The sequence below is a fragment of the Sturnira hondurensis genome, unplaced genomic scaffold (genome assembly GCF_014824575.4).
Source record: "Sturnira hondurensis isolate 20B ecotype Veracruz unplaced genomic scaffold, ASM1482457v3 Scaffold0021354, whole genome shotgun sequence".
NCBI lineage: Eukaryota > Metazoa > Chordata > Mammalia > Chiroptera > Phyllostomidae > Sturnira > Sturnira hondurensis.
The window spans coordinates 35626719-35642021 of record NW_028093985.1 but is presented as its reverse complement, the minus strand read 5'-3'; the positions used below and the strand labels follow the sequence as shown (position 1 = coordinate 35642021).

Sequence of the window (15303 nt, the reverse complement as noted above, 5' to 3'; positions counted from 1 at the left end):
TGTAGTTTACCTAAGTTTTTATTCCTGGTTAGCACATTAAAATAATGATTCTCATACTTTTTAAAATAATCCTATAAATATTTAAACACTATTATCTTTTTTCTATTTATATCTTCTCTATTGCCTCCTTTTCAAACTTTTCCTTTAAAAAGGGTTCTTTCTAAAACATTGAATTGTCTTTGCTGATCTTTTAAGATCCTTTAAAATTTTTTCTATGATCATTTTAAATTTTATTTTACCAAGTCCAATTTAATTGAAAATATATAGGACTTGAATATAATTGACTGCCATGTTTGGACTTGAGAAAGAACATATTCTTCCTCTCAAAATATTGGAAAAAGCATTGCTTTCTATTGCTCTTTCCTGATAGGACTTTTGAATTCTGTTTTTTTTCTTTTTTATTGTGGAAAAATACATATAACCAATTTACCATTGCAACCATTTTTAAGTGTACAGTTCATTGGTATTAAATACACTCATAATGTGGGGCAACCATCAACACCATCCACCTCCTTAACTTTTTTCATTTGTAAAACTGAAACTCTGTACACATTAAATAGCACCTCCCATACCCTCTCCCCCAGCCCCTGGAGCCTCCATTCTACTTTCTGTGTTTATAATTTGACAACTCTAATGACCTCATGTAAGCAGAATCATACACTATTTGTCCTTTTGTGACTGGCTTATCTCACCTAGCATAATTCCCTCAAGTCGTTGCCTATTCTGGAAAGTTTTCTGTAATAAAATTCCACTATAACCACAGAATTTGACCCTAATCTTGATTAAGTTAGAGCCTGGATATACTAAAGAACCAACTTCATAGCGATGGAGTTCATGATAAAGTTCTCAAGGCACACTCTAAAACCATGAGAGAATATATACTCACTTAGACAAGGAAAAGGCATCATCAATCAACTGTAGTCTGTGAATAACAGGAATAGCCTACAAATTAGATCCCAATATGGGCAGAAAAATATGAGAACTTTTTTTAGGAAAAAATAATTTTCAAAAGAATAACAACATTTAAAGATCATTGCTGCTTACAGAGCACTCGCACGTGAATTGTCTCATTCAGAGAAATGATCATTAGTAAGGGTATTCCCCATAATTTATTTATTATACATCTGTTTTTGATAAATGATCCCTCTAGACATGAATCATAAGGCTTAAATACAGCAGAGAGTTTTGCCAAAATACTCCCTGAAAACAGCATGTTAAAAAAAGAAAACAGGAAGCCAAGTTTAAAAGTCCTCTCCAAAACAGAAATTACACTTTCAATTCTATTGTAATGTCCAAATTATTGTCAGTGGAATTTTTGGCCATAGGAAGCCTTCAATAAATATTATTTAGCACCATTTGGTAATACTGAAGTTTTCTTTAAATGATATATCTCTTCTCAAGATTTTACTACTTTGACACAACATCACCCACAGAGCCCTTTGAATCATGGAAAGGCAGGGGCCAATCACCGGCCTAAGTCCTGAGGCTTCTGTTTGAGCTCCGTGTTTGAGCTCCGTGTCACTGCCAGGCCACAGGACTCTGTCTCAACGTTACTGTCCTAAGGATGCACAGAACCTTCCACAGTATCCCATCAACACCTCCCAGCAGCTTTGTATATTTGGTCCTAGAAAATGTATCTTCACTACATCCTTTTCAACATCTGAGCAAGCCAAGCTTAATTCTATTTTTTTGTAGTAACCTCATTTCTTTCCTGGCAAGTAATCACTCATTTTATAGATTAATATTAATAACTGAAATATTTTTTTATTTTCTCACCAATTATGTTGTAGGAATAACTGACCTCAGTGTTTAAGTAAGTAAATCTACAGTGGTTTCAAGAAGTCATTGCCACAATGACATGACCTAGTACTCCCTTACAAATCAACAAGAATTTAGCTGCTCTGAAAAAGATGTTGAAACAAAATATTTTCAAAGCAGTTTTGTAGCTTTATTCAAAAGTGCAATGATAGTTTTTAAAAATTACCGAACATGTTCTGAATTCCTGAATTGTCAGTCCTTTGTTAAACATAACACATGCATCACTTTACTTAGTCTTTGCAATAACCCTTTAAGGTTGGTCTGTTCTACCCATTATTATACAGACAAAGAAACTGAGGCATGCCTGGCCAAATAAGAGGCCTAGGGTCACACACCTGGTAAATAATGAGCAAAAATATAAACACAAGTCTACCTGACCCAAAATCCAAGCTCTAGATCAATGTTCTTTATTGCCTCTTCTGGTGGACAAGATGCCGCATGTGCATCTCAGAGAACTTTCAAAGAGAGAGACACCTAAGCTTTCTTTTAGTTCAACACTGTACTTTTACAAAGTACAGTGTTGAACTAAGGAATTCAACACTGGAGTCTGGACTGAGACTGAGACCCTGGAGTCTCAGTGAATTGCCCAGGGTCATGGCTGGGCAACTCTGTGGACTTCTAAGCCAGCAACCATCTCCACCGGTGGAGATTTGGTCTAATTTAACCAATTAAAATCTTACTGATTGGAGATGGCCAACATTTTAACATTTACATATTAAACAATGATTTAGTTGTTTCACAACTTAAAGTGATATTGGATTATTATTGACATTTTGTGAATTAAAATCTCCCCTGAGAGAGTAAGAACATAGTTTTTATAAAGTTAACATTTTCTAGCATATAGTGCACACCTATTTTGGGCTTAGAAATTTTAAGTATATGTTTACCTACACTGTCTCTGATCCTCATAATAAATAAGAAAGATATATTACTTTCATTTTAAAGTGAAGAAATGAAAGTAGAACATTTAAGTAATTTGTCTAACATCAGTAAACTAAAGGTTAATGGGAAAATGTATTCTTAATTTTACCTAGAAAGGTAAAATTGTTGTGGAAAAGTGAGATTAATGTTCAAAAACACAATACATTCAACCCAAATCTCCCTTTTCTGGGAGTAAGAAATGAGGGGAAGGCCTCTTCCCCACCCAGGCAGGTTTATAAAAGCTCAACTCTGAAAGGCTAGAGAGTGCAATATTAATGATATTTATTTAATAAAAGGTATAAAAATAATCTTACCTTAGGATCTTTTTCAAGCTGTTGATTTAATTTCCTCCAACCTAATTTATCATAGTTAACTCTATAATATCCAGTCATATTCACATTTAAAATCACCCAGTCATGGTCAGAATCTGAAACTTGCATTTCAGGGAATAATCCTACAAAGGAATATGTGAAATGTTTAAAATGGTGCATTTAAAAAATACTTCAATATATGTCTATGTGATATCCTCTTAATTCTAAACATTAAACCCAATGAAACAAGAATTAAAGGAATTCTAATATCTATATATTGATCTTACCATATAATTATATTTTTTCACATAAATAGCTTTTGATTTGAAACTTTTCTTTAGATCTCTGTGTTCAACAAGAATAATATAATACTTTAGTTTTAAACAGGATAGTTTTTTAAAAGTTAAATATTTCAACTTTTTATAATATATATATGAAGATATTTTAAAAATGTGTTACTTACTGCTGCTTTTGTCCAGCCAGACTAAAGACTGTGTACTTCCATTTTTCATCCAAAGAATAGGTACAATCCACGTGTTACTTATTGGGGAAAAAAGTTGAAATGTAGTTAATTTTCACACACAAGAGTGTAAGCCCTGAGCCAATGTTAAATGAGATGATGAAGTAACAGACAGAACTCGAAATCTTTGGTCATTCCCTCTGGATATGGAGGGCGTTCCTCTTATGATTGTTCATTGTTGTTTTTACAAGCCAGTTTTGCTATAGCTGTTTGTTTACTCTCTCATTGTATCTTACAGATTTACTTCTTGAATTTAAGGTAGCTACTAAGGCTGTCTTGTATCTGAAACTTTAAAGGCCTGTTTATAATAAATTATAGCCACCTGGCCTTTTCAGAGGTCATTCAAATGCTGCAGACAGACCCAAATCCATCCTTGCCAAGGGAGGTGAAGAGCAATTCAAGAAGAAAAAGCTTGGTGTCCTGGCTGGTGTGGCTCAGTGAATTGAGCACTGGCCTGCGAACCAAAAGGTTGCCAGTTCGATTCCCTGTCGGGGCATATGCCTGGGTTGCAGGCCAGGTCCCCAGTGAGGGGTGATGGAGAGGCGATCAGTTGGTGTTTCTCTCCTTCTTTCTCCCTCCTTTCCCTTCTCTCTAAAAAATAAATAAATAAAATCTTTAAAATATTTAAGAAAAAAAAAAGGTTGACAAACATTTCAAAATGTTTTTCGTCATCAAGCTTTCTCCCCATCTGAAAAATGTTCAGCATGAATCAGCCAGATTATTCATATTTACTGAATGCTGACATTCTCCCCAAATTGGTGATCATGACCTGGATGAAGTAGCTGACCACAGAGAGGACACTAGTCATCTGAAGAAACATGATACTTGGTGTTTGGGCAAAATTTCCAATCTTGCTCAAAGCCTCACAAGTCTGGGTTCTCAAAGACAATAAACTGAGGGTCTGTGTTTTACATGATAGCTAAGGCACACTCTTCTCAAAGACACAGAATAGCACAGTGAGAAGAGACCTTGTGGTCTCTTGTACCTCTCCCCTGGGGTTTTGTATCTCTCCCCTGGGGTTTTGAAAAAAAGAGTAGAACAACCTGAAAATTATGGTGGTGGTATTTGAAAATCAATCACTCATTTGTGGTAATATAGCAATGAGTGGTGAGGATCAAAACTTTATGAAAAGCAGGCGAACACTATCCAACAAAGTTAGACATAGAAGGAAAGGAGAAAGAGACAAATGCTAAGCCACTTCATACTCATTGATTGTTCGTTTCATTTCATTTTTACAACAATCTCCTGGGATACATGTTATTGCATTTACTTTATTGTTAAGGCAACTGAAACACAGATTTTAAATATGGCTTACCTAAAGTCTGAATTTTGGTGAAGCCAATATTTGAATCCAGCATCTAAAGGCCATAATTCTAACAATTCTAATAATATAGGTACGGCTACACATACACACATACATGCATGTGCAGACATGCTCAGAATTATTCCTCAAGGACTAGTTACCATTAAGTACCGTTTCTAGGGAAGAGAAGACAGCCTTGCAATGGGATCTCCTTTTCTCTTAATTAGCATGAGGTCACGCACAGGTCTATCATATTGCCTGTCACCTGGAATCCTAAGTAATTCATTATTTCTGTCTGAAGGACAAAAAGAAATACGTAACACCCAAAGCTTTGAGTCACTGGTGTAGGGGAGGGACACTGCTTTGGGTCCTCACATGCAGGTCCTGGCCTGGCTCAGCACATCAGGGGCTCCACCTCACCCTAGCACCCCAGTACCATCCTGCATGGAGTCCTGTGTCACCATCCCAGAGTCACCCTGCAAAAGGGTGTGTCCCCAGCAGGGCTTAGGCTTCCTCACCCACAGGCTGGCTTCCTTTTGATCAGAACTCAAGCCCAAGAAAGGTAAAGACAGAGGAGCAAATCTACCTACTTGTGGGTTAGAAGAGTCTGATTTTTAACTTTTCCAAGAAAAAATGGCTCCTGTTTCATGATCCCAGTAGATACATTTAAGGTGATAACTGGAAAACCACTCTGGTGTGTCCAACTGTCCATTATGCTTTTTACTGTTGCTGGCAAGACAATTTTACTCTGGTCATCTATGGCCTATTTTTAAAAATCATCAGAAAAGCAGATATTTGTCATTGAAATCTTTTGAGGTAGCAATCTCCTAAAAGAAACTATACAGCTATTTTACATAGTAACTCCCAGTGGGTGATATTCTGAGCCAAATTCAGAGCTCTTTTCAATTCTATATCTGAATGGTTCTTTAGTTTGTTCATTCACTCATTCATTCATTCATTCATTCATTCACTGAACACATGTTATTAGATCTAATACATTCAGGCTCTCTTCTACACACTGGAAATACAGTGGCGAAGACTAAAGTAACAGCCCTGACCTAAAGGAGTTTCACAAACAAGGCAAATCTGTTCTCCTGTGGCAGTGCCACACATGCACGGACACCCCATCTGGGTGAACTCTACCACACGACTCAGCAGGAACACTTCAGGAAGACAATACCATTTGAAAATGCCTCCATAGATCATCTTGCTCGGCATTTGAGTAAGAAAATGTATCCAAATACGACTGTAAAAATAGAAAAGTTCTTGTTAAAATAAATCGCATCCCAAAGCAATTTATGTTTGCTGCCTTCCAGGTAACAGTTTTGCAAACTCACCTTAAGTGCACTGATAAATATACTCGCATTCAGGAAACTACAAAGCATCCGGGCCATCGATGCTCCCTAAGGAGAAAGAAACTGTCTATGAGTTGAACAAAATTAATATCTAAATACTGACACATTCCATTTAGATTAATATTATTCTGGGCGATGGTCCTGCTTGCATTGTGTACTTTAGTTGAATGTTTCAGTTATTCCAAAATATTTTAATAAAATAGTAGACTGTCACTAATGAATAGGTAAAAGGTGAGTGAATGTCCTACATATAAAGAGTTCAGTGTACACAAAATGTTTTAAATTGATATATTTCCATGGCAAGAGTAAATCTGCACCAAGCAGAAGCATTTGCCATAAAAGTAGCAAATGTTTAAGTCTATTTATAACAGTAAATAGTACTGAGCACCTAATATCGAGTTGATTAATATTTACTAGATTAAAAATATTTACTAGATAAGAATTGACTTAACCACATTTTCTAAAGCCTACCTACTGAATAAAATGAAGGTTATTTGTACCCAAAGTTTAGTCTACAACTCTTAGAATCCATTTTATGCAACTTTCTGTAAGAGTACAGAACAAAAGGAAATATATCACTGATTTTACCTTATTGTAAGTAAATGAATCAAAGAGCTCATTTATTTCATTTGTTTCTGTGAAGTTTTCCACCTTCCTGGATACAGCTCGAGACACCAGGGCGTGATCTTCTCTGAGAACATCATGTAGAATGGTAGAAAAAAACACCTCATTCTAAAAGAAAAAAATTCAGCCACATTAAGTTCTGAAGTGTCAAAGAAACACAGAATTCAATGTTCCCAAAATAGTTTCAGTGTCAGTTCAACTGACGCTGAAGGGGAAGAAAAAAACCAGTAATTGAAACGTGCTCTGTGAGCTGCACTACACCGAATGCATCAGGATTCGCGAATAATGAAAAGCTAGGATTCTTTCCTTCCCATTTGTTGCCAGTTTTCATTTCAGTTTTTTAAAAATCGATTACAAAATTAATGTAATTTCCAAGAGAGCCAGCTACAATTGCCCTAAGGAGGGTCTCTGAGGGAATTGCTTGTCTTGGTGGTTTTAATTCTCTAGCATTTTATAGAAAATTTTATTAGTGACCCCTTAAAATCAATCAATCTCTCTTGCATGGACATTTATAAACCAAAAGCATGCCATATTTATACATTTGCAAGGATGCTGATGTAATCATTTGAAACTGGAAATAAATCCCCAGACTGAATATAACAGTTTACATGTCATGCATTTAAAGAAGGCAATTTGTTATATTTTAGTGAAAAGTACAGAACTCTGTAAATGATTAGATCTCTCTGACACATGACAAGGGCCATCTCTTTCTGAAGGGAAGCTAGGAGGATAACCAAAGTGTAGGCAAGAGGGGTGTGGGATGGACGGGCCACAAAAGGGGCAGTGGAGACACTGCAGGGACAGCTCGCCATACCCTGGAGAGCTGAGAGAGCCCCTGATAGTCCACATTACGCCTCTCTTAGGGGTCCCCATGTTGGCTCTCACCCCTGCACATGGTCAAATAAACTTTAAATTTCTTTCCCACTTCCATTAGCCAATGTTCCAATCAACCCTCTCCTACTAGCGCATTGTTTTTAGATTTATTAATACCATTGATTAGGCTATTATGAAACTCTGAGAAAGCCTGCCATTTAGGGCAATGCATGTTGATAAAGAATAATGGGATTTTGTCCAACTCATTCCATTGGTCTGTTTTGGGGCCTGTACCTTTAGTAAACTACCAGATGATGCTGATATTGTAGTTCAAGGATCACACTTTGAGTAGCAAAAATTTAGAAGAGACATCTGCATAAGGCTGGTCTTAGTAAGTACAGGTTTTATTAGTTTAGCACTCAAGGTTTCTGTTTCCGCATATGGTTCTCTGGTTTCCTTACTCAATTTAATGTAATGGCTAGATTAAAAGTCTGTGATCTTTCAAAGATCCTTGAAACAAGGCCTTAAGATTTTAAAAAACAAAGCTTGTGGTCATTTTCTCGAGTGCCAGGGGCTGATGCTCTTCCAGCAAGCATCACATTCACTCAGTTTCACAAGCAATTGAGAAACGCAGACTCAGAAAAGAGTGATTAAGAAGCAATGATGAAAAAAATAACTGAATGGTACAAAAAAGCTAATCTTACCATCTAAACTACAAAAACACCACTGACATGTTTTCATGAAGTTTTCCCAGATATGACAATATCTTAGACATTTTAGTTGCATTTAGAGGTTCTGACTGATGTTAGCATATTCTCTTCAATTCAGAATATAGAGGGTAAAAATTTTAAATGGGCAGAAAACCTAATAGACACTTCTCCAAAAAAGATATACAGATGGCCAATAGATATATGAAAAGATGCTCAATGTCACTAATCATCATAGAAATGCAAATTAAAACCACAATGAGATTTAAAACCACACCTGTCAGAATGGCTATCAGCAACAAGTCAAATATTGGTGAGGCTGTGGAGAAAACGGGGACCCTCGTACACTGTTGGTGGGAAGGCAGATTGCTACAGCCTCTATGGAAAATAATACGGAGAGTCCTCAAAAAATTAAAAATGGTACTGCCTTACACTCAGAGATTTCATTTCTAGAAATATATCTGAAGGAATCCAAAAAACTAATTTGAAAGACTATGTGATGCCCTACATTCATTGCAGCATTATTTACGATAGCCAAGGTATGGAATAAACCCACGTGCTCATTAATAAATGAGTGGATAAAAAAGTAGTGGTACATCTATATACAATGGACTATTACTCAGCCATAAAAAGAATAAAATCTTACCATTTACAATAGCATGGATGAACCTAGGGGTTACTATGCTAAGTGAAATAAGTCAGTCTGAGAAAGACAAGCACTGGATGGTTTCACTTATATGTGGAATTTAAGTAACAAAACAAATGAACAAAATTGAAACCGTCTTATAGATAAGGAGATCAGATGGATAGCTGCCAAAGGGGAGGGAAGTTGGGGGCCAGTGAAAAAGGTGAAGGCTTTAAGGAGTACAAATTGGTAGTTACAAAACAGTCACAGTGATGTAAAGTACAGCATAGTGAACATAGTCAATAATATTGTGATAAATATGTATGGTGCCAGCTGGGTACTAGAAGTATTTGGGGAATACTTTGTAAAGGATATGATTGTCTAACAATAATGCTGTACACCTGAAACTAATTACAAATAGTAAACTTATTACGAATAATATTGACTGTAAACTGTAATTAAAAAATTTTAAAAAGAACCTACAGGATGAGTCTCATTCTTTTCATGGGAATGGAACTCCTTTCCTTACTGACTGTTAAGTACAGAGGTACAGAATACATGAAAAGAGCCTTTGAGGAAAACTAAGATTTACTATATGTGTATAAAGTTTATGAATATATGGATAGAGCTGTATAATGAACACACACACACTAGCTCCTTGAGGACAGAACACCCTCACATGCATTCTCTGCAGAACATGGTGGTTAAAGTCATGGGCTTACGGTAGCAGAAATGGGAATTGAATCTCACCTTAAATATTTAATAACTGAAACAATTTACTTAATGATTTGATGCCTGCTTCCTCAACTATAAGATAGAAAAAATAACAACTGCACTCAGACGATTGTTTTGAAGACTGAGTAAGATGATGCGTGTACAGAATTCACACTACTTAAGTCCTCAGTTAATGGTAAATATCATACTAGCATCATCATCCTTGTTATCAGACTAAATCCAGACAATGGGATTATAATCACAGTTCTGTCCAATCAGGAAAATGACCTTGGCAAGTCACTCAACCTTTCAATACTTCATCTTCTGACCTATGTAATGATGTCCAGTCCGGGGGAGGGACTGCAGCAGCACCACAGAGCAGCGGGACTGCAGGTGGTGGGCATTCTATAGGATGTCTGCAAAGGGCAGGGCGGGTGGCACGGAGCTGGGGCACTCAGAGGCTGCTATGTCAGCGCTTCCCAGAAACTGATTTCACAGACAGATAAAAAAGGACGTTTTTAAGTTTCTGTGGGGCCAAGGTAGGTTTGTCAACTTTTTATTCTGCCAATTTTTTAATCAACAGAAACCAAAAATCATCTATATACTATCAACATCCTTTCATTAAACAAGGGAAAAGGGACATTTTACTACCAAGATAATAAAATATAATCTTACAATCTCCTCCTAAGTGGACACATTTAGTTTGCCAGGAAGACCTGGCTAGTGGCAGTCTGCTGCTTTAACATCTAGGCTGGGCAGGAATAAAGGAAAGTAACCTAAACTCCAAAAATACCATATAAGGTAATGCAATAAATTACCAGGAAACACCTAAAAATCTTGTTTTTAAACATAATTAATGATTTGTGGAAATGCTTTTGATATCATATGACGTAGAAAAGGCATTATTCTTTTCTGTGTAATTCCCACTTTTATGAATATTTACAAAAAGCCTGGAAAAAGAAAACACATCAAAAAGGTAATATTGATCATTTCTGGTATTACAGGTAATGTGCTATTCCTTGTATTTTTCTGTATTTTACACATTTTCAACAATGAATATGCATTGCTTTTACAAATAGGAGAAACAATGATAAATAAATTTAACAGACATACTTACTCCGGGGAGCTTAGAATTGAAGTAGTTAATTACTCCGAGCTCAAAATAAGATGCAAAACCTTCGTTGAGCCAGATATTGTTCCACCAACTCATGGTGACCAAGTTTCCAAACCACTTTTGGACATGGAAGAAAAAAGAGCTTCCTTAAACTTAATTTAAGTCATATTTACTGTGATTGCATGTTAAATAAATACAGGTGTCACAGACATAATTAAACTTTATTTGCTTATCATGAAAATGGGACTCCAAAAAGCATGTTGTTTTAACATGAAGAGATATCAGTCATATATGTCTCTGAAATAATTATTTCATATTCAATGATAGAAAGCAATTTTCCTATTAAAACTGTGATGTTCAAAAATAGTGAAAGCTAGCATAGCATTTCTTAAAGCGTCCACTTTGCCCATATGTAAAACAAAGCAGAAGTTCTAAATGTTCACTTAATACCTAATTACAGCATCTTATACTCTAAATAGACTACATCAGGATTTTTCTGTAAGAAGTTATGACATTTTAAAAATATGATTTGATCTGTGCCATGTACAAATCACTTGAGTAATCATGTTCTGCAAAAATGGTTCAGCTGTGATTATTTTCTATATGAACTTAACAGAAAGCAAGTGTCAAACAGATGATGAATAGAATCAGGAAAGAAAAACACAATAGTTTCCAAAACCAACAAATCCGTACCCTGGTATTTAACCAAATTCTTATAACAGCTGTGATGTACTCATACTTAGCAGCCTGTGTTCCAAAACAATGTCTCCCTGAGGATATAATAAAAAATGGCACTTAGGGTGACTGATCAAAACTTGCGAAAGTGTGTGTTGACTGTGTAATGTGGTGTTTGTTATTCAGTCCCAGCAAACCACCCTTTCCCCCAAATTTCTTACGGATCCATACAAGATGATTTTTTTCTTGACAGACTTGTATTAATGGAGTCAAGGTCAAAAGGCATATGTGAGAATTTCCACCAAATCAGATAACTAAGCCTCTAAAATACAACATGAAAGCATGGAGTTCTACTGAAGTGAGTTTTTCCACCACCTCCTTTTGGGGATGCAGTCCAAGGGTTCATCACCATTCATCGCACGGACACCAACATGGCGCCTATATTCCTTTAACCTCTCAAAAGAAAATGTTTGTAGCAATCTACTGATGAAATGTGGGTACCTTTTAGTGACCTTTTAAAATGTACCCTATTTTGAGATGGCATGAAAACCAATAATCATAGATTTGCTTGGTTTATTTTTCCTGAAGAAGACTTTGGGGGGTTGGTTAGGGGACTAAATGATCATGGAGAAAATACAGAAAAGATTAAATAGAAATTAATTAATTAATTAATTAATTAATGTTTAAAAAGAAGACTTTGTGGAGCAAAGTTCATCTTTGGATGTAAATACCTGACCATTCAATGTACTGTAAATTCTCATCAGTATCATCTATTACCAATTGTTCAAATCCACTCGAGATCTGATCACACAGAGATCCTTATTTTTGTCATTTTCCCATTTTTTGAACAATTTTTAAAAATTTGGTATGTAGCAGGTTGGTTTTTGGTTTTGTTTTGGGTCTTTTTGGGGGTGGTGGTGCTATTTTTGGTAGAGCACCTGGAGAACATCTTCATGTGAAATGAGAAAAAACATTTTACCACGTGCCTGATGTCCGATCTCGTGGGAGACAATGTGGGAGATCACCGTCTTCTTCTCTGTTAGTCGATCATCGGGTTGCAGCAACAATAATGACTCATCGAATACCAATAGTCCCCAATTTTCCATGGCACGGTTGTCAAAAGTAGGCAAGGCAATTATATCTACGTGGATTTAAATGGAGGAAAAAATAGAGAGAAAATACAAATGAATATGAATAATCTGAGGGAAGACTGTAAAGATAAATACCAAAGACAGAAGGCAAAAAATAAATTTTAAGTATATAAAAATCAATAATTTTGATAAAGGATTTGTATCCAAAATATACAAAGATCTATTAAACATCAACAATAAACAAACAACATGATAAATTTGGCAAAAGATCAATCTAGACACTTCACTAAAGATATGTAAATGAAAAATAAGCATATGAAAAAGATGCTCAACAGCTTGTGTCACCGGGAAGTTGCAAATTGAAACAATAAGGAAACAAAAATGACAATGAGATACCTCTACACACCTGTTAGGGTGACTAAAACCCAAATGCTGGAGAGGATTTGGAACAACAGGAGCTCTCATTTGTTGCTAGTGGGAATGCAAAATGGTACAGCCACTTTGGAAAAAACTTTGGCTGTTTCTGATGAAGCTAAACATAGGCTGACCATACAGTCTAGCATTTGAGCTCCTGAGTATTTACCCAGATCAGTTGAAAATTTATGTCCATACAAAACTTGCACACAAATGTTTATTGCTTCTTTATTTGTAATTGCCAAAGATGGGAAGCAACCAAGATGTCCTTCAGTGGGTGAATGGATAAACAAACTGTGGGACATCCATACAATAGTGAATTATTCAGTGATAAGAAGAAATGATTTATCGAGCTCTGAAAGGTCATGGAGAAATCTTAAATGTGCATTATTACTAAGTGAAAGAAGCCAGTCTAAAAAAGCTACACATGGTATAATTACAACTGTACATCAGTATGGAAAAGGCAAAACTACACACGGTAAAAAGATCAGTGGTTTTCAGGGATTGGGGGAGGGTGCAGGATGAGTAGGGAGAGCACAGTGGATTTTTATGCCAGTAAAATTATTCTATATGATGTTATAATGGTGTATACATGTATTATACATTCATCAAAACTCACAGAACTGTACAATGTAAAGTGAACCTTAATGTAAATTATGGACTTTAGTTAATAATAATGCATCAGTATTGCTTTAGCAATTACAATAAATGTACCACACTAATGGAAGATGTTAATAGCAGAAACTAGAGGCAGGATAGGGGGGAGGTAGAAGAGCTATACAGGAACTCTAAAAATAAAATATATTTAAAACTAAATATTTAAGTTTCCTAGAAAACACCATAAACAAATTTGAAAGGCAAACCTCAACCTGATGTAAGTGTTTGTAGCATATGATGGGGGACCCCAGAACCCCCCTAGAATTATCTTCTTGAGGGTGGGCACTTGTAGTATAGGCTTCCCCCACTAGGTGAGTGTTCTAGGAACCCATCTGTATCAGTGTTGTTGTGAGAGGCTGTATTAGGCTTCACTAAATTTTTTTGATGACTCTTGCAATGCATTTGCCCATTTCATGATGGCTGATTTAGCAGTGTACCCACCCACACTGTGCTGAGTGTTCAGCAGTTTTTGACTCAAAACAGTATGTCCCCTGTATCCCACCCTCCCTATTTATCTGATCTTGCCCCAAGCGACTTTTTTTTTGTTTCTCCAGATTTAAAAAAGCCCACAAAGGGAAATATTTTGTCAATGTGGAAAAGGTGAAACAAAAAAACAGCAGAAACACTAAAAGACATCAAAATCAATGAGTTCCAAAACTGTTCTGAGCAGTGGAAAAAATGTCTTGATGGGTGTATTGGAGAGTAACTGAAATTTAGACATACAAGACTAGATACACAATTTAAAAAATAAATTGCAGTTTTTTGTAGTCCCCCCTCATCTATCATATCTGGACAATATTTTCTTCAGTGAAGAACCCTGACAAATAAAAAAAAATGAACAGTTCACTAAAGAAATAAAATGTAAGCAGCCACAAATCTTATTTAAAATGTTCAATTTCTCTACTTATTAAAAACAAAAGTAAAACATTATAACTTAATCTTTAAAATGTATGAGGAGCTTAATAATCAGTAGTGGTTAGCATTAGCATTAATAATTAGTTATAGGGAAACTGACACAAGATCCGCTGGCAATGGGTGTGAACTGGTACAGTCTTTCTGGAGTAATCCAGCAAATGCTTCAAAATCTTTAGAAATGTTCCTACACTTTGACCAAATCACTCAACTTTTGGAATTTATGCTAGAGCAAATAGCACAGGAATTTGTAAACATTTCCTTACAATGGTTTCCTTTAGTGTTCTGAAAGTAGCCTTCCCCCTAAAAAGTAGTCGAAGCAGTCCTAATATTCAACCACTGAGGCGTAAATAAAGTATTTTTATCAAATTAATATGTAGGTATTTCCTGTATTAAAAGTAACAATAAAAAAGAATATTTAGTTATCTGGACCATGTTGCTACCTATGAAAGAACGGGGCCAACTCCATGCGGTCGTCTTTGTCAAACATAAAGCAGCAAATTTCGAGAACAACTGAGATCCACCCTAAGACAAGCACTGGGACATGCACCAAAGTCAGCCATGGTTGTACCTGTGTGGTGGCATTGCAGGGGATTTCTCTTCTCTTTACTGTGCTTCTCCCCATTTTTGCAAATTTTCTACAATGCGATCATTTATTACTTTTATAACTAGAACAATAAAAGTTTTTAAATTTTCTTTTGCTAATAGGAGAAATATTATAATCCATGC

General features: G+C 35.9%; 1 protein-coding gene across 1 annotated transcript in view; it reads right to left on the bottom strand.

Moving 5' to 3' along the window:
- The window catches only part of LVRN (laeverin), a 53912-nt gene that overhangs the window by 17259 nt on the left and 21350 nt on the right, over positions 1–15303 (bottom strand). The window contains exons 5-13 of the mRNA XM_037032277.1: positions 12487–12641; positions 10829–10942; positions 6817–6960; positions 6211–6276; positions 6054–6119; positions 5464–5636; positions 3514–3590; positions 3054–3193; positions 887–942 (exon numbers count right to left, since the gene is read on the bottom strand). Coding sequence (XP_036888172.1) covers positions 887–942; positions 3054–3193; positions 3514–3590; positions 5464–5636; positions 6054–6119; positions 6211–6276; positions 6817–6960; positions 10829–10942; positions 12487–12641 — 991 coding nt within the window. The remainder of the gene's footprint in view (positions 1–886; positions 943–3053; positions 3194–3513; positions 3591–5463; positions 5637–6053; positions 6120–6210; positions 6277–6816; positions 6961–10828; positions 10943–12486; positions 12642–15303) is intronic.